An 18,478-nucleotide genomic window follows, 5' to 3' on the forward strand; every position below is an offset into this window, starting at 1 on the left:
CTGCTAGGCCTCAAAGGTACTGCAGATTGGCAGCAGAAATAAGAGAAATTGTGGTTGAAATTACTCACTCAACTGAGTATGTACAGTTAGACAAAATAACAGTTAGACAGAATTCAAATTGGTAATAGCAGGTTAGTTTGTGGTACGACTCATTAATCTGACCTAAAATTTTTTGCTCTTGTACTGAAAGTGGGTCATACATTGGCCTTAACACTTTGCACTAGGTAGCGTTAGCAATTTATAGCCAACAGCCTGTGTTGCTTATGTTTTTTTGAGTAAAATGTTCACGGAAATACACCACTTTCATTTTGTTTAGAGTTAAGATTTAAGGCCCCACTGAATTTTCGGATTTGTGAGTGGGCTGCAGCACTCACAAATCTGACTTTAGTAATTGTTGCTACAGAAAGATACAGAAATGTAATTACTCGATCTGACATATGATCCTCCACATATACTTACAAATAAACATTATCATACATTTTTATACAGAAGAATTTTTCTTCTTGTCTCCCATCACTCACAGTACCATGGGTTCAATTTCAGACGTTTGCTTAAGGAAGAAATCTTTAAATGGCTCAAATGAACAGGAGAAATGAAAACAACTTGGCCTTTAATACACTGCCTAGAAACAAATACTTTTCTCTGTTTTTAGTGTACAGGTAACACTTTTCTCTCTCCTTTTTGGGTATTTGCTTCTAAGTTTGCTGTTTGTCTGTCCACCCTTGAGTGGCCAAAAATATTCTGAAAAATATTTTCCTTTTTCCACAAAGCCTGACTTGATCTCAGAGGATAGATGTTTTATTTGGCCATAGCTCAAATGTGGCCTCTCACCGTATGACAACTGGGATAGGCTCCAGTCACCCCATGACCCTGAATTGGACAAGCAAGAAATGGGACGGATAGATTAATCCTTATAACCTGTCTTATCCAAGCATTGTCTGACAGTGTTTGAACAAGCTTGGCTTTGTCAGTCTTTAAGTGCCTCCGTTCAAGCTTGAGGTCAGATATGCCACAGTTTTTAGGTTAAGGACCCAAATATAGACTCAGGATACAGGTGTAATAAACAAAAATGCAACTTTATTGGTGGATAAAAGCCCAATAAATAATAAGTTTCATAAATCCAACAGCACAGGTGATACAAGCAAACAAACTAGGAGAATAAACAAAAACTGCAACAGACAAAGAGAAGACAGCACTATATTTACTCACACAGTAAAAGTTAATCAAGGGAATGAGACACAGCTGGGAGGAGATGAGACACTGGTGCACAGAATCAACACAATCACAGGGGAGGAAGAAGGAACTGAATATGAGACACAGAAGACAATTAACGAGTAAAGTAATTCAGAAAGAAAATAACAATAACTAAACTGGGAACCTCAGACACAAAAGTAAATTTAATAAAGGGAAAAGACACCAAAGGAAAACAAAGAGAAAGAACTGAGAAAACTAATAAACTCTAATAAAAAAAAAACAAACAAAACTCGAACTAAGAACTCAAAATAGCAAAATCATGGGCAATGACAAGATTACTTTGTACCAATCCTTGATGTTCATTAGTCTTATAAATATATATATATATATATATATATATATATATATATATATATATATATATATATATATCAATCATCTGTTACAATGCTGGATGCCCATTGTGATATTAGATATATTCATTAATATATAGTAGAAGTAATTCCTTTGAGCCAGAGAATCTCTTTAGCAGGGCTATAACACACATAGCTCTGTCTGTGAGCATGGCAGCACTATCGTCCTGTTTGTGACGGGGCCTTCAGTGAGAGGAAATGTGGCATTAAAGGGTAAAGAGTATTTTTTTCAGATAGTGAAAGACTGTGGGGGCTGAACCAGTGTCATGTAGAAGATAACTGTAAATCCCACATGGTTGATCAAATGGACTCCCAGAAAAAAAATACAGCATGAGCATACTAGATCCACTCCGAGCTGTGTGTTGGGAATTACTAACCTGCTGCAGTATGAATGCATCTCCTTAACCTCCTAGGACCTGGCATCCACATATGTGGACATCACATTTTGGGTTATTTAGACCAAATTACTCAATTTTGCTCTACAAGGGCCTGATATCCACTTACGAGGACAAAAAATAAGGTAAAAAAAAAAATCTGGTAATTCTTTGTTTTTACTTTCATCGGGCCCCAATATTCCCAAATATCAAAGAGAAATTAAAAGTGCATGCCGTGGAAGAGTTCGGGTCATAAGAGGTTAAAGATGTAAACCACAGGCCTGAGCACGTGTTTGAAGAACAGAAATTCCTCTTGCTCAGTCGATATAGCCCCCCCCCCCCCCCCCCCCCCCCAAATGTTCAGCACCTGCTGCTGTCATGTTAAAAAAGTGTGGGTGCTGTGGTGCTGACCCAAATCTCAAACTTGGATTTGTTAGTAAATTTGTCTTTTTCCAGTTATTAACTGTGAAGTGCTGGTAAGATGAGTCACTTGAGAACTCTCAAATCCTTTATTTAAATTATGCATTTTTAAACCAAACTAGTACTATTCAAGGCTTATTTTTTGTCTGCAGGCTTTTGAGCATTTAACTTGCAGCTTATTACTGGCTTGGATGGAAAGACAGGATAAGGCAAAACATACCTATAAATACTTTTGTTCTGTCAGCAATACAAATTTGTATAGTGAAACATTTTGGGCACTAAACATACCAGCAGACTGAAAAATAAAACAACACCAACAAGGAAAAAGCTATGTTTTATGAAGACAGATGAATAATTTTAGCGATATGATGAACAGAATAAAACTACTGCATATGCCGGTGTGTGCCATTTCAGGATCTGACCTGATTACAGTTGCAGCCAAACTGTAGATTTAAAAACATATAAAATGCAATGAAGGACTTAAAAATAGTGGATGTATTTAAACTGTTTCGGTGGGTTACACATAGAGAGAATTGTTTTTGTCACATTGCTTGTGCTAGTATATAGTTAATACTGAGTTAATACTGAGATATTGCTTTTGGTATGCATGCAGTATTACATGCTTATATAACAGTCAACAATTAAACATATATTATCATAATACTGAGTCAAAGCAATACTTTGGCAAGTCATACAGTATAGAGTAGGTCTACATTCTTATTTGTGTACATATTTGTAAGATCTAGCATATTTAGGCTTATGAGGCTTTAAGACATACTGGGAAAAGACATTTTGTGCTTATAAATATAAAGGGTACTTCCATTCATTTTCCTCCTTAGTTTCCATATATTTTTTCCCCTGTTGCGAGTTTCTGTATTTTCCCTGCTGATCCTTGACTCCATGTCGGCTCTGAGCGTAGCGGGACCTCCAGTCCCTTTCAAAAGTAGCTTTGACACGTTCCAGGATTGTCACTCCTCTGTCTTCAGCACTGCCGTTCATTTTGACCACCAATCCAACTCCTGCATTAATAGCAAAATCACTGCCAACCCAGTCATGGTTCCCTGTGAGCGACAAAGACAACAGTGTCAGATAGCGCCCGTAAAAGTCATTATTTAAAAAGAAATAGCTTTACATTACTGTATCTTGAATCTTGATATGTGTCTGCATATGTATATACCACTTGGTGCTTGTGTGTCTTTGGATGAGTGAGTAAGAATCAAATATAGCAGTGCTAGTTTAGTTTAGCAGTCTTAGTTAAAAGACATGTCCCCTGTTTCACAAAACATCCTCTCCTGAACTGTTTCTTGGAAAAGCACAGTAACTTTCTCACAAATTTTCTCACAAACCTCTGTGATGATATGACTTCCCATAACCTGTACTGTAGCTGTAAGGATTGAACTAGCCATATGTGAGACTCTTTGTGGTTGTGACTTGTCCTTTTCACACTCTTTTATTTTCTTCTCACCTTACTCTTTGTCTTTTCTTGTCTATATGCTCATAAATCAAGCCAATACAACAATGTTTGAGCTATTGCTCAAGATAAAATGTTCAAGTTTTATACATTTTGCTTTGGTATGTGGTTCTGCAAGTTCATTTTAATAGTATGACTCACTAAACCCAGCTACTAAAAAAGCCAATAAAAATCTGTACCTCAAAAAATTTATTTCCCACTGTTTTGTTTTATATTGAATAAACAAATGCAATGCACAATGATCTTTTATTTCCCTTTGGACAGACAGGCTCGTTGTCCCATTTCAATCGTTGGATAAAGCTATGATAAAATAGATTCCTCCTGGCTATAAGTAATAAAAACAAAAGGAGAGTGGTAACAACATACTTATGTATCTCATAGCATTTTCCCGTTGAACATCTGTTAAATGCCAACCCTAACTTAGTATGCTTGCTGACCTTCTTCATCCCTTCATGACCACGTTGTACCCATCTTTTAAAGCAGTTTTCAGCAGCACTCACCACGTCACGAAGCTCAAATCTTCTTGAACATGACAATGAGTTCACTGTTCTCAAATCTCCTTCACAGTCACTATTCTAAATAAAGTAGTGCACCTCTTGGGAAGTCGTGGAACGGGACATTCTTATCACGTGCTGCTTGATAAATCTACATCAACTGTTTGATGCTTTTATGTCATTATGGACAAAAACCTTTGGGAAATGTTAACATTAAGAATTAAGGTAGTTTTGAAGGCAAAAGGGGTCCAACTCCATACTAGCAATGTGTACCTAATGAAGTGGCCAGTTAGTCTATGCATATTTTTGTTGTCAGTATAAAAAACTTTATATTAAGATACTTTGAAACCTGCACCTCAATAAAAACCCCAAAACACACATTATATTGCCTACCAATGTAGACTGCATTGTCGGTCACCATGTACTTGTTGTGGTTGAGCCCAAGCTGAATGTCATCGTTCTGCTCCTTGTGACTAAAAAACCTCTAGAAAAAACAACGATTTAACAAAAAGCATGTATAATATGCAATAAAAACAAAGAAAATAAAGTGCAGTATGAATTAAAACTTGTCCATGAGTAGTTAAAACTACAGGTGTAAGTGATTCGCTTACCACTTCCAGGGAACAGTTGTAAAGCTGAACGCAGAGTGACTTGAGGGAGGTCACAAAATTAAAGGTGAGTGGATGAGTTTTCTTCCAGAAGCTTATGAGCAGACGAACTTTGATCCCTCTTAATACCACAGCTTCTCTGATGACTTCATCGATAGACGACCAATACCTAAAAATCCAACTGGTGTTATTATTGTGGACAATGCTTTTGAGTCTAAAGATACCGAAGGGCATAGAGTTCAAAAATTCCAAGTTGCTATATTCTGGGTATATTCTAGTTTGTCATGAATTGTGTCCTCTGATACAGACACACATGTACAGTATGAATGTAAAATGACCTCATAAATGTTCCTGTAAAAAGGATTTGAATGTCAAAGCTTGCCCCGGCACACACCTTGTGACTGAGGTTCCTCTGAAACTCCTTTTCACCAGAGGGAGATAGTCTGTCACTGATATGAAGATAAATGTCTTTGCACTCTGAATGACTTGATAGATGGCATCTATGTCTCGGGTGCGATCCTTGGAGCAGAAGAGTTCAGGAGAGGTCTACAGAAAGGACAAGACAACAACAAAAATGAAACAACCGAGACACACGGTTAAAGTTTAGGATAGCTTTCAAAAATGTATGTGTGTTTCAATTCAACAAAGAATGCACAATCCACTAATAAAAATAGGTATATACATTTCAATGTAACATTTCTGCAGAGACAAAGGAAAGAAAACAAGAAAGCACATTTCAACGACCATTTATCATTACTAGAATAAGTGGGGCAAAAGATCAAGGTAAGTTGCCAACAGCCTTGACAGTATGGCTCCATTAGTTTCTTATAAGATGATAAATGTCTTGTCGCTTTGAGAGCAACAAGATTCATTAACGTAGTGAGATATTCAGACTCAAGTTGCTCCTTAGTGCGATATTAAGATGATTAATCATTTTCTGTTTATGTTTGTTATTAATATGTAATAAAACTCTTATAAAGACATTCACTATAAGCCCGGAAGCAGGAAATTGGTGCCTCAAGAAGTATATGAACCACTGAAAAAAAGACTGTTGGTGCAGTTTTTTTTTTTTCATTTTGTGAAGAATTGATTTATGTATGCACTAAGTCCTGTAACATAACAAAGCTGTTACTCACAGACACATAAGCGGTGGCGGGGGTGGAGTTAAGTTGTAGCTGCAGGGCATTGTTCTTTCCATAGAGAGCAGTTACTCTCTTTGACCAGATGGAGGGGATGTAGTCCCTTTCGTGGAGCTGCCAGTAAAATGAAAAAACTCGGTGGAGGTCCAGAGCCAGACAGCTGCAGTTATATACCACCACCCCCAGTTCTTTTCTCTGTGGTGTATGAGAAAGAAGTAGGAAGAGGTGATGCAGCAGAAAAGTTAAAATATTGAGTGTGCTCTGCAGATGTTATAGAGGGTATAAAAGAAGTGAAAAAAGTTCAGAGAGAGAGAATAGTAACGTTTCATGGATTGATGATTGATGATCTTCTAATAATTTTCAGATTAAAAAGGATTAAAAATGAAGAGCGAAAAGTACTATTATAGAATATCACTAATTTAAAGGTATTTAGCCAAAAATAATATATGATAAAATGATGCTAAAAGAGGAAAAAGAGGAAAAGTCAAGACAATAACAAAGTCAATAAGCTGGATGTCATCATAGATATATAATCATTTCAAAGGAATCTGTCTAAAAGCGAATAAGCTGGACATTATTCCAGTCCTACCAAAGAATTTAAATAACTGGAGCACAAGCAGGCTAACACTGCAATCCACAGAGCTGCTAGTGTGGGTAAAAACAACAAAACGAAAGAAGAAGAGACAGATGTCCTAAATACATTCTTGTCTGCTCATTAAATAGATGGCAGAAAAATTTCTTTTGTGTTTGGTGTTTCTGTTTTTTGTCTGTTTCTTTTTCAACGTGTGCCCCTGAAGGAGGAACACAGAGGTTTCAGTTTGTTACCACAGAGGGTCAATTACAGACATACGTGTCTGGCTTGCAGTGCTTACTACACACATCCAGTGTATGTGTGCTATTCCTTCATTCCTTCTTGCTCATTGTGACTTACACTCATACAGCAGTCCTCCAACCAGTGCTGAGGCACCAAAAAGGGCCGAGCAATCACTTCAGGTTACAGTATGCTAATGCAGTCTGGTTCCTGCTCTATTATGAATTACATACTAAATGAAAAGTGAAATGCTACTTGTCTTTCTGACCATCTCAGACAACAACCTTAAATCATTCCTGATTTCTGTTGGCAGTGCTGGAGTACCCGCATAGGGAAGTATAAGAGGAAAGCGTGGCTAATTTACATTATGTGTTACTCTTTAAAGAGCAAACCAGATGTTGATGTGTGCTTTTACCTTGGAGAGTGACCTCCAGTCCATATCAGCGCTCCCGATGTAAATGTGCTTCCGATCCACTATCCAGAATGAGGAATGGAGTCCTCCTCTGGTAAAAACTGTCATGTTAACAAAATGAACCTCTGCATCTAATCCGTGTGAGGGATAAAAAGAGACACAAAAGAGAGAAAATGAAAAGTTTAAGAGAAAAAGAAAGAGAAAATTGTGTAAATCTGACAGTTGGCCTTGTACTGTCTGACAAGAACAGGGGGCAACGCAGGCAGTCTTTGACAGGAAACCAGGCTGTACATTTTCATCCATTCAAGGTTTTTTGGCCTTGATTGTGAAGTCTGGCAGATGCATATGGTGTAGAGCTCCTGGGTGCTGCTGCATGCTGTAAATGCATCTGTTTTCCTTGAGGCAGGTCATTGATATTTCATGCCGTACCTACAGTGCGGTTCTGCTGTCCTAAAGTGGATTGCTTAAGAAACTCAACTAAACGTATCCTGGAGGATGAGAATCTCGTTAATAAAACTCTATCGGGTTGTCGGATAATTGTAAATGTATATCTTCGTTGTTGTTTGCCACAGTGACACAACAAATTGCCTTTCTGAAATAAAAATGTCACATCCACTCACTGTGTGCTGCCAAGGCCTTCAGCTCAGTCGAGTTTGTCAGACTACTGGCAATCTTCAGCTTAACCCCACGAGATTTTAACTTGAGCAGTCTCTGGAACAAAAGCTGACCCTGAGGAAGAGAATGATGTTCTGTATTACTGTAGCGCAGCGACTGACCAATGTTCCTGCATTTCTTTTAGAAGGGCAGCTCTTATTTCGTTGCGGGAATAACCTTAATAAATTGCATTTGGTTTTACAGATCAAATGGGAAATGCAATTGGCTCATTGTTCTACCGGACTGCTTACTGTGACTTTGTACCTGTTTGGCGAGGTTTGGGATTGTCTCCAGGTCCCAGGAGTTTAAGTCCCAGGCAGATGACACCACTTCAATTGAGTGCTTCGCCTGGTCCAACAGTGTGTGAAAGCCAACAGAGACAGGAAGGTGGGGTCTGCCATCCATGGAGAAAAAGAGCTCGTCTGGAATGTTCTCCACAAGTACAATGCTGAAAATAAAAGATTCCTTCAGTGTCTGGAGCTTTAAAGAGGAACACCACCAACACAACAACCCAGCAGCTCAAAGCCTTTACACATAAATCCTTTTATGGCTCTAGATTTTAACAATAAAAAGTGAGGTACAGATCCACATCAGAAATCTCCAGAATTAAATAATGAAATGGTAATACGTAATTCTGAATTGGTAATGAATGAGTCCAGATTAAGACTATGTTGAGTTAGTAGAGACTGTTGCTGTGAATACACTGTGCTCTACAATTTCCTTTAATCTTGCGAAACATCCTACTGGCAGTCTTTGCTGCAGTTTTCCTCGGTGATTCCATCTTCATCATCCCCCCAAATGTCCACAGATGAGAAGATCAGTGCTACCAGAACAGCAAAGCAGCAAACAAGGGCAAAGATGGCAATGCACTTCTGCTGGGTCTGGAAGATACATTAGAAACACACACGACACTAACAAATGTCAGACACAATGTTTTATTTCTGGGGTTTTTTTTGTGAACAGTGCTGCAGTAACTTTTCTGCTTTTTTTTTGTGTGTCTCTTTTGTGCACTGTGGGCACATTAACACTTGTGCAATGTGAATAATGACGATCAAAATAACAACTATGGCCTTCGTTTGACAGCAGAAACCTTGCTTTGATAACCAGTATACTGCAGATTTCAATGCTCTGGAGCAAAAAATCCCCCTGCTTCAACGATCCCACTTTATGCCACAGAGGAAGTAGAACATTCTCCAGCTGACGGCAAATTGATGCACACTAAATCCAGTCTATAAGGTGTATTGGAAAGTGCAAGTTTTTGCTTCTCGTCATACCGACTGCTTTGTTGTCCATGCAATTCCCATCTGAAAAGGGGTTTTATGAGCTCTGTGTCAAGGTGGCAGCCAACGTTACATTTATGTTAAGCAATATTGCAGGCAATATTTGTGCGCATGCATGTGTGTGCAGTATATGTCTGTAGGGTTTGTAATATAGGTAGAGTGACAGTCAGTATGTGGTCAGAGGTTGTAATTTTGGAGCCCTGATCCAGCCTGAGGAGTCTTGATTTTCACAGTTTTAAAAGTGCACTTAGGCGTTTTTGTTTTGCTTACGACTGCACATTTTCACCACCTCATTCTCTGCCCTGTTTGGCTTTGTCAGTTGGTGAGCTGTCAACATCACATTACATATTCTCTTTTGTTGTGTTCTATCAGTCAAATGAATTGCATCCCACTGATTAGTTTGGCAGCGTAAGCAGGGGGTTTTCCTTAAAAAGAAAATTTCCATCTAAAAATTCTACAGCTTTTATTTAAAAAAAAAAAAAAAGCAATTCAGCATCAAAATATAGAAATATGAACAGCAGGAGGTTTGTGGACTCAAATATTGCCTCGGGCAGTGAGGCTGAAAGACAGGTGCTAGCTGGGTGCACCATACACTCTTCTGTTGGCCTCTGAGGCCACTGAGCTCTTCATTACATTTAGCAGAGTCAAGGACCATGCTTAACTTGTGGATGTGCACATGGCTGGGAGGAACGGAACAGAACTGACAGTGTGAGATAGGTCAGCCACTTTCAAAAGGTACTGATGCAGTATGTCACTGTAAAAGGACAACAACACATCTAATATACAGGAAAAAATAGCCTAATATGGCAAGGAGTGAATAGATAGCTGTTCCAATAACTACTAAATAATTTGATCCATCCATTCGCTTCCGTTTATCCTTTTTAGGGCGCTGGAGCCTATCCCAGCTGTCTTGGGGTGAGAGGCAGGGTACACCCTGGTCACCAGTCTTTCGCAGGGCTAACACATAGACACAGACAACCATTCACGCTCACATTCACTCCTGCACTCAGACCTATGAGCAATTTAGTGTTTCTATTTAACCTAACCCCACTAACTGCATGTCTTTGGACTGTGTGAGGATGCCGGAGTACCTGGAAAGAGCCCACGCCAACTTGGGGAGAACATGCAAACTCCACACAGAAAGACGCTCGCTGGCCTGATGGTGGAATTAAACTCAGGACCTTCTTGCTGTGAGGCAACAGTGCTAACCACCGTGCTGCCCTAAATAATTTGAATTATTGATAAAATAATTATTTATCAAGCAAATATTATGTGAGTGGTTACAACTTCTGAAAACGTCCAGTTTTGACACATTTTATTGGGTTCTGGGCAATTGTTTTTGTAATTTATTAAGTTATTTTCTTAACTTTTGTAATGTTTGCTACTGCATTTAAAACAATGTTTGTAATTAATAAACGTATCTTACATATCTGTTGAAAAAAAAGCAACTTTCTTAAATGCTAATAGTCTCTTTCTCAAAATTATTTTACATCATTTTTTTTGGTGGCAACTGCAACTACTGTGCACCGAGCTATAAGGATGGCTGTGTTATTTGCCGTTTTGCATCATTTAAAGACTAAAGGAGAGACTGATTTATATTAAAAAAATCTTGGATAGTTAAAAACACTTTGACGAAAACCTAAAGTTTTGATATACATATGAGCTTTTAGTTTTAATATGGTTTAAAAAGATAAGGAATTTAAGAGTTTAATCAATCAGGCAGTGAAACACTGGTGTACTGAAACCTAGAGAAAAAAGTCCAAGAAAAAACATGCATTGCAATCCACCTATGGCCAAAAGGAGACTAACATTGCCTATTAAATATAGAAAGAGCTGTAAAACATCACCTTTAATGGCTCCTGTGGGGTTGGTCCTGCCATGAGAGCAGCATTCCTTTAAACTACAAGGTGGGAAACAGGAGCTCAGTCACACATCTTTGCCTCTCTTTTCCACCCAGCCCTCAGCCTGTTCAAATCTGATGTCTTCACTCTTGGTCCTTGTCTTCATCCTGCAGGTACCTCAGTGTCCCAAAAGGTCTGTCTGTGTGGGCATCAGCTTCTGGTCTCTTATGTGTCCTGACATGGTTCTTCTAGCAGCTGATTGTGTGTGTGTGTGTGCTTGTGTGTGAACTGTTTGTGCGGTTCACTGTCTGCCTTACAGTCGAAGCGGCGAGAGAGAAGATGAAAGACCAACCCCCTCTTGTTCAAAATGGCCAATAAAGAGCCGTAGCTTTGAGCTCCAGTACCCTCCCCCTCCCTCCCTCACTTTCCCTCTTCTCTTCCTTTTCCAGCTGTATTTCCCTCCTTTATCTGTCAAGTGAATAAAACTCATCTGGCAGCAAGCAGTTGGTCTTTGCTTAGAAGGGAGCGATGCTGAAACATGCCATTAGTAAATGTGACAGCTGCAGCAAAACTCCCCAAATATTTTGGACTCAGTACATCGTACATGCCTGCTCACCATACTGTATGCAGGCGCACACACATGCGCGCGTGCACACCCACACTCGGCATTTACGGTTACACTCAGAAAATATTGAGGCATCTACAAAAGCCCTATAGCTCCCATTAATAATTGATATAAATGGAAGCTGGCATAATTATCTTCTTTAATTCCCACTTTGTTTAAATCACTGCAGTAGATTTGCTTTATTCCAGTGGAATGAACCATGTTTCAATTCTGCTACAGCTTTAAGAGCTCCTCATATTATTGCACAGAAGGGTCTCAGTGGGAAAAAAAAAATGAAATATGTAAAATCCTTTTTCCTTCCTTTTTTTTTTGCCCACAACTCTTTCCTCACAGATGAATATATGCTTAATGGCAGCAAAACAACATATGCTCCAAACTGCAGGTACGCTTCTGTTATGCTTATGAGACCTGTATATGAGGTCGAAAAATGATAAGAGGCATCTGTTTGCACTACTGCATTTAAGTAAACTTTAAAGAAATGTGTTGATTTTTCTAATTTTAAGTTATACATACCAACAATTTCATCAGTAAAAAAATTGCTTTAAATTTCACATCTCCTTCATGATGAACTGTAGTAACTTTAGCGACTCCCTGAAATCTTATGCAGAGCCATCATCCGGTGCGATTTTCAATTTAAGCATTGTTTAATTGATGAACAAATACCTGCAAAAATAAAACTCCCATCAGCCTAAGGTGTACCTCAGCTGTGCTAATCAGCAGATGCAGTTGTCTCACTCAGCATTTATATGCTAATATGCATGTTAGTAACATTCTTGCCACAAAAGCATTAGCATTTAGCTATGCCACAGAGGCTGGAGGGGTCTTTGCTACATTCACTCTCTTAGGCAAAAACAGATGTATTTGCATGGCTGGGAGCAAATAAGAATGACTCTCAGAGACAGGTGCTACTGATATAGTAAGATGGAACTGCTTGAAGTAACATTTATCAGCAGACTCTGTAGGCTACACAGCAAAATATTGCAACAGTGGTAGCATTCCATAGCTTTGTGGACTTTATCACAAATTAACCGGTCAAACAAGCAATTTGTGCTGTAGAGTTTTGGAGTGACTCCTTTAATACAACTAATACTCATGAATACATTCTTTCTTCAAAGTTTCAAATACATTAATACACAAAATGTATGCAGAGTACAAAGTTTGAATTTTAACTAAAAAAAAAGACACATCAAGGCGAGATCTCGTAATAGTGGAATAAAAACTTAACTGGGAAAACTGCTTTGCCTGTCTAGGACAGGTCAAACTGCATTTGTGTGTGTGTGTGTGTGTGTGTGTTTGTGAGAGAGAGAGAGAGAGAGTGAGAAAGAGAGAAAGGGATGGGTCAACAAAACTATTTGAGTCACTTCCCAGGAGAGGTGAATGTTCCTAAAGCTGCACACATGGGGTCATACAATCACACTTTCAAACTGAGAAAGAAACAAAGTGACATGCCGAATTGGATTTTCAGTGTTCCCAACCATCACAAGCTCAGACGGAGTTATAAAGGGCAATTTATAGCTCAGCAACAAAGTGAGTGAGACTCTGGTCACTGGCGGTCATGACAGAAAACTGTTGACATAAACAATTTAGTAACTGCACAGTCATTTCAGTGATTGGGGTGTCAATGTTTCAGCTAGCTTTATTGCTTCTGTTCTACAAAACAGGAAATGGATCCTAAATTTCTTCAAATTTTTTTGTCCTTTCTATATGTTAGAATTAAATGTTTCAAGATGCATTTAAAGCACCTGCTTTTTAAACTCAATTTAAAATGCTTTATTACTTTTTAACAGGCCATCTGTACTGTCCTTGGAGGCTTACATTTATAATTACTCTATATGACATCTTGTCTCCTTTTACTAGCTCCACATTAATTAAGGTGACCTCCCCTCCCGTTAAAACACCCCCCTTGTGATTGCCTGTGAAGAACGCTTCTGTGTATAGGTGTTTCACCTTCACACCGAAAGCTCAACAGCAGGTTTTCCATGAGCGCACAGTACGTGGCGTTTTCTAACGTCATAGTCAGGGTGATGTGCTGAGTGAAAGCTGACTGGGCACAGCGCCACGGGAGACAGCTAGGCCACATGCCAAAGGGAGTGTGGATGGGGTGCAGATAGGGATCCAGCAATGAAAAATGATCCTGTTAGGTTGTCTCACTCTATCAGTAATTGTCTGTCCCCAGCAGAGCACTGGGTTTACTAGTTCTCTTCAGCTAACAGGCCACATGGTTAAAAGACAGACAATCAGTTAATGTTTAACTTTTTTTTTCATGACCAAGAATTTGCTTGATACAAAATTATTAAAATCTCAAGTAGGGGTGGGCGATATAAACAATATACGATAGAAACGATATAAATTTGGCCAACGATAGAGATTTTGACTATATCGCTCTATCGCGATAGCGAATGTTGATGATGTCATCAAGCTGCGCCTGTTTTGGTCGAAAGCATAGCAGTGGCTAAAACCATTATCATCTGCAAATTATGGCAGGCGACAGTCACACCAAAGAGATGAAGCACTTTTGGAATATGGGGAAAGCCAAAAACTGCGCTTCCTCCACTTCCGTAACATTGATTCATTAATGTTGAATTCTCTCGCAGCTGTTCTATTCCCATGTTGTTGCAGTATATTAATAACTAACCTTGTATTGTGGATGAATTATCTCAGTTGTTCTCCTGACTGAAGTTTGTCCTGTGTATAGCATCCTGCTATGCGATTGCATTTGTCCCTGACCACCAGAATCCCTCACGTTAACTTTTATCGAGTGGAGAAAAAGTTGGCGTTCATCCTCCAGCTTCATTGTGCTAATGTTATGCTAACATAGCTGTGTCGCTAGCAATCACGTAGCACAACATTATATACCAGGTAGTCCAACTTCAGTAACCCTGCAAACGCCACCGCTGTTTAGTTTTCTGTCTTCATTTATGTTGGAAGTGGTAGCAGAGCTGCACGTTTTAATTAGTTTCAAAAATCTCTCAGTCAGAACATGGTATGAAATGTTTAGGTGTAAACTAGCGAGCTAACTTCCTGTTAACTTCTAACTCCCTTAAATTTAATAAATTCTGTTTTCATTGATGCATGGATGTAAAACTTAATTGTTACACCCGATAAAACAGCAACGCTGATGATTTAATTTAAGATGAAAGAATTTAGACCGTTTTTAACTCTTAGTATTTGTTTGACTTTGGGACAGAGTTTTGGACCCAGATTACTCCGCGAAGCTCCTCACTACGGCAGCAATAATGCTCTGACAATCCATCAAGCAGTGCGGCTTACCAAAGTTGTACTAAAAACATCGAGGTCAGTAAGCACAACCAGAATTCATACATAAGGCACACTCTTGATTTTTGAGAAAATTAAAGGATTTTTAGTGTGGAAAATACGTTATACAGAAGAAAAGAATATATATCGTGATATATATCGTTACCGCACATGCTTCAAATTATATCGCGATATGAATTTTAGGCCATATCGCCCAGCCCTAATCTCAAGGTAAGCAGTCATTACAGAAAACTGTTTACAATTTACCAGTAATGGAGCTTTGTTTACTAATGTATTGAATATGTACCAGTCAGTTTCTTGGGAGTGCTGATTAATAATGGTGATGCTTCACATGCTCTCTTTTGAAGAAATGCTTTCTGCAGGAGGCTTCAGAGGTCACAGCAAACTTTACACTTCGTCCCTTCCTGTCTCTCTGTACAGGATATTTTCTTATGTGCAGTAGAGTCCTCCAACACAAAGAACTAATTAATAGTCTCATATTTAAGAGCCACACAGTGCTAACACATTAGTATGTGTAATTATGATGATTTAAAAACCTTGCCATACACACATTTTGGCTTTATTACTACAAGAATGAGAACAGGGTTAGCTAGTTTTTCTTGACAATTCTCTTAAATGTAACAACAATATCTCAGTGGGTATTTAAGTTACTAAAATGCAGATAAAGTGGATTTTTATGCTATGATGGACAATTTGCAGCAATAGGAAAGGGAATGTAGAGAAAATGGCTTTATACCGTTCTGCTGCTTATAAACAGGAAAGAAAGTAAGTGAATCTTACTTTCTTGGAAGGATTACAAAACACCCCATAAATGCATAGCTTCATTCATCCTGCTCAATATTTTAAGTATATTAACTGGCTTCCGAAGATCTAATTAGCCTAACTGGATCTAAATCATGTCTGGAAAGATTCGATTCTGAGTTAAAATTCTGTGCAACAGAACTGTGCTGGGAGTAATGGTGCAACGCTTTAAGATAAATTAGAAATATTAGACATTTTTCCCTTTTTGTGAAAAATGCTAACACATAAAATGGTCAGAGATACATATCAGATTGATATTTATCCAGCCACCAAGCAGGAGGTAGCATAGGTGAAGATTTTAAGATTTTCATAGGCAGTGACCAGGATGGACAGGTTTAGAAATTAGTCTACAGAAGCTATCAGCTTAAGTTAAGTGGTTTAGAGCTAAGGTTAGAGAGGCATGACTGAGATGGTTTGAACATGGTGCAGGATAGCGGATATACTGGCATAGTACACTGATATGAAACTACCAGGGGAAAGAGGAAGATTCATGGAAAGTGAAGGGGGACATGCAGAGGGCTGGTGTGACAAAGGATGATGCTAGAGATGAAGTAAGATTGAGGCAGATGATTCGGTGTGGTGACTTCTAAAGGGAGAAGCCATTGCATAGCTTACTTTTCCCTTTTTGGATAATTCCTTATTTGCACCTCATCTCTCATCATGTGATTTTATCATTCTGAACAAATCTTCAATCTTAAATCAGCCTATCTCTGTTTATCGGCTACCATTGGCCTTAGCAGTAGTTAAACTGTTACTTGAAAAGCCATCACTTGAACCAGCTGTCTTAGGTAGTTATAGGCCAATCTCCAACTTTCATTTTATCTCAAAAATTTCTCGAACAATTGTAAAACAGCTAACAGATCATCTGCAGGGGAATGGTATATTTGAAGAGCTGCAGTCAGGTTTCACAGCTTTAAAGCATAATGTTTAAAGAAATACTTAAGTAAACGCGAATGCTTATAAAGACGAGAACGGACTCAAACTCTAAGAAATCTGCAAAATCTGGTAGGTAAACCTGAGCATTTGTCCTTTTTGGGTTGATGTGGATTTGCTGGGTGTGAACCAGCTGGAAAGAAAGTTGTAATTAATTTTCATTGGAGGCAACAGACCTCAGCTGCATACTCCAGTGTTAAAGCAGATACATCACAAGCATGCAAAGTGAATGGATTTCCAGCAGATGGAGTGAATCGCTCCTCTAAACTCACAGACTGGCTCATTGCATATTTGACAGTTGCTGATACCTTTTTCCTTCTAGCTAGTTTTACACATCTACAATAATCAAGGTTTAACTTTACCTCTTCACTTTTAAAAAAGTAACTGATGTTTGTAAGGAAGTTGCTCACCCTTTCCAGCTTTTCTCTGTTTTGCAGGTAGATGTATTCAGAGTAGCCATGCTGCTGGATTGCACTGTAACTGCTGGTTTTCAGTTGGGACACATAGGGCAGAGGTGTTGGGGGAGCCTCGTCTTGCTCCCTTGACCTTGGATCATCTGACAGCTCCATTGATGACCTGTGTTCTGCTGCTGTCTGCTGGGGTGCAGAGATGCTCTGAAGTACACACACACACATACATACACACACACACACACAGTTAAGCACACATACAGAGATGCTGCCACTCCTGTCCTCCTTTTTTTTCTTTCCAATCTATCTTTCAGAAGCTGAATCAGCCACTTTTACTCTCTGTGGTGCCTGAGCTACAGTTTGTTCCCTGACTCGTACCAGTGTCTCTTCACTCTCCCCAGCAATTGGGCAGGGTGTGTCTTTGTGTGTGTCTGTATGCGCATGTAGTACAGTCTCCCAGGCATAATGGGAGGGGCAGAATGGGCTTGTGAACAGGGCGGAGGTGCAATTTGAGCAGCTGCATGGATGTACTGAACAAGACAGAAAGCATCAGAAAGAGATTAATCTGATTGGGAAAAGTGTGAGTACGCTGTGAGACATGAAGACACGTACACATTCTCTTTCACACACACACACAATTGTAGGAAATTGAATTTCTGCCATTTGGACTTCACATGCGGATACTGATACTGACAGAGACAGAATGTCCTGAAGTACTCTAACTTCACCTTAAGAAACCTTTTATACAGGACCATATGCCAGCGGAGCACACACCACACACACAAAGATTTTTATAGCCGCGACAGTTTATGTTGTGAATACAAAAAGGCTGCTGGTGTAAGAAAAACTGACTTTGCCCTGACCTACTTCACAACACAAGTAGCCCTGTGACCACTGTGTTCATACCACAGTGATATTTACATTATTTATCTCCTCATAGATTAAAGATTGATGGCTGAAATTATTTTAAACAATAGAATTTTGGAAATGCATTGAATGTGTTGTTTTACAAACTGATGATTTTTAACATTAATGTAATGATTATATTGTTAGCAGCCAGTTACTTTATGTTAGCATAAATACTAAAGCCAGGATGAACCTAGCATGTAGGCAATCAATTCAGAGTAGCATTGTTTTGGTATTTTCTGACACATTGTACTTGAGTATATTTGATCCAAAAGTCCAGAAAATTTGGAAAGTGTGGAAAATGTGCACCAGTGAGGTCACATTAAATAAGCTGTTTCCTAAGTCTTTAGGAGGTGGCTTACATGATGTAATGCTAACATTTGGAGGCTGCGTTCTGAAGTGGAGCATTTTGGCCA

The 18,478-nt window shown here is 38.9% G+C and overlaps 1 protein-coding gene across 1 annotated transcript; it reads right to left on the reverse strand.

Annotated features, from left to right (window-relative positions):
- Window positions 1-2,382: 2,382 nt before the first annotated feature.
- On the reverse strand, window positions 2,383-11,404 carry pld5 (phospholipase D family member 5). The gene is made up of 10 exons (XM_006790645.3): window positions 11,118-11,404; window positions 8,735-8,871; window positions 8,255-8,438; window positions 7,957-8,065; window positions 7,340-7,467; window positions 6,111-6,308; window positions 5,369-5,520; window positions 4,978-5,143; window positions 4,760-4,850; window positions 2,383-3,462 (listed from the first exon to the last, which is right to left on the reverse strand). Exons 1-10 carry the CDS (start codon window positions 11,148-11,150, stop codon window positions 3,200-3,202), a joined length of 1,461 nt encoding a protein of 486 aa, XP_006790708.2. The 5' UTR covers window positions 11,151-11,404; the 3' UTR covers window positions 2,383-3,199.
- Window positions 11,405-18,478: the final 7,074 nt, after the last annotated feature.

Source organism: Neolamprologus brichardi, chromosome 6 (assembly GCF_056152115.1).
Source record: "Neolamprologus brichardi isolate AB-2024 chromosome 6, ASM5615211v1, whole genome shotgun sequence".
Classification (NCBI taxonomy): Eukaryota; Metazoa; Chordata; class Actinopteri; order Cichliformes; family Cichlidae; genus Neolamprologus; species Neolamprologus brichardi.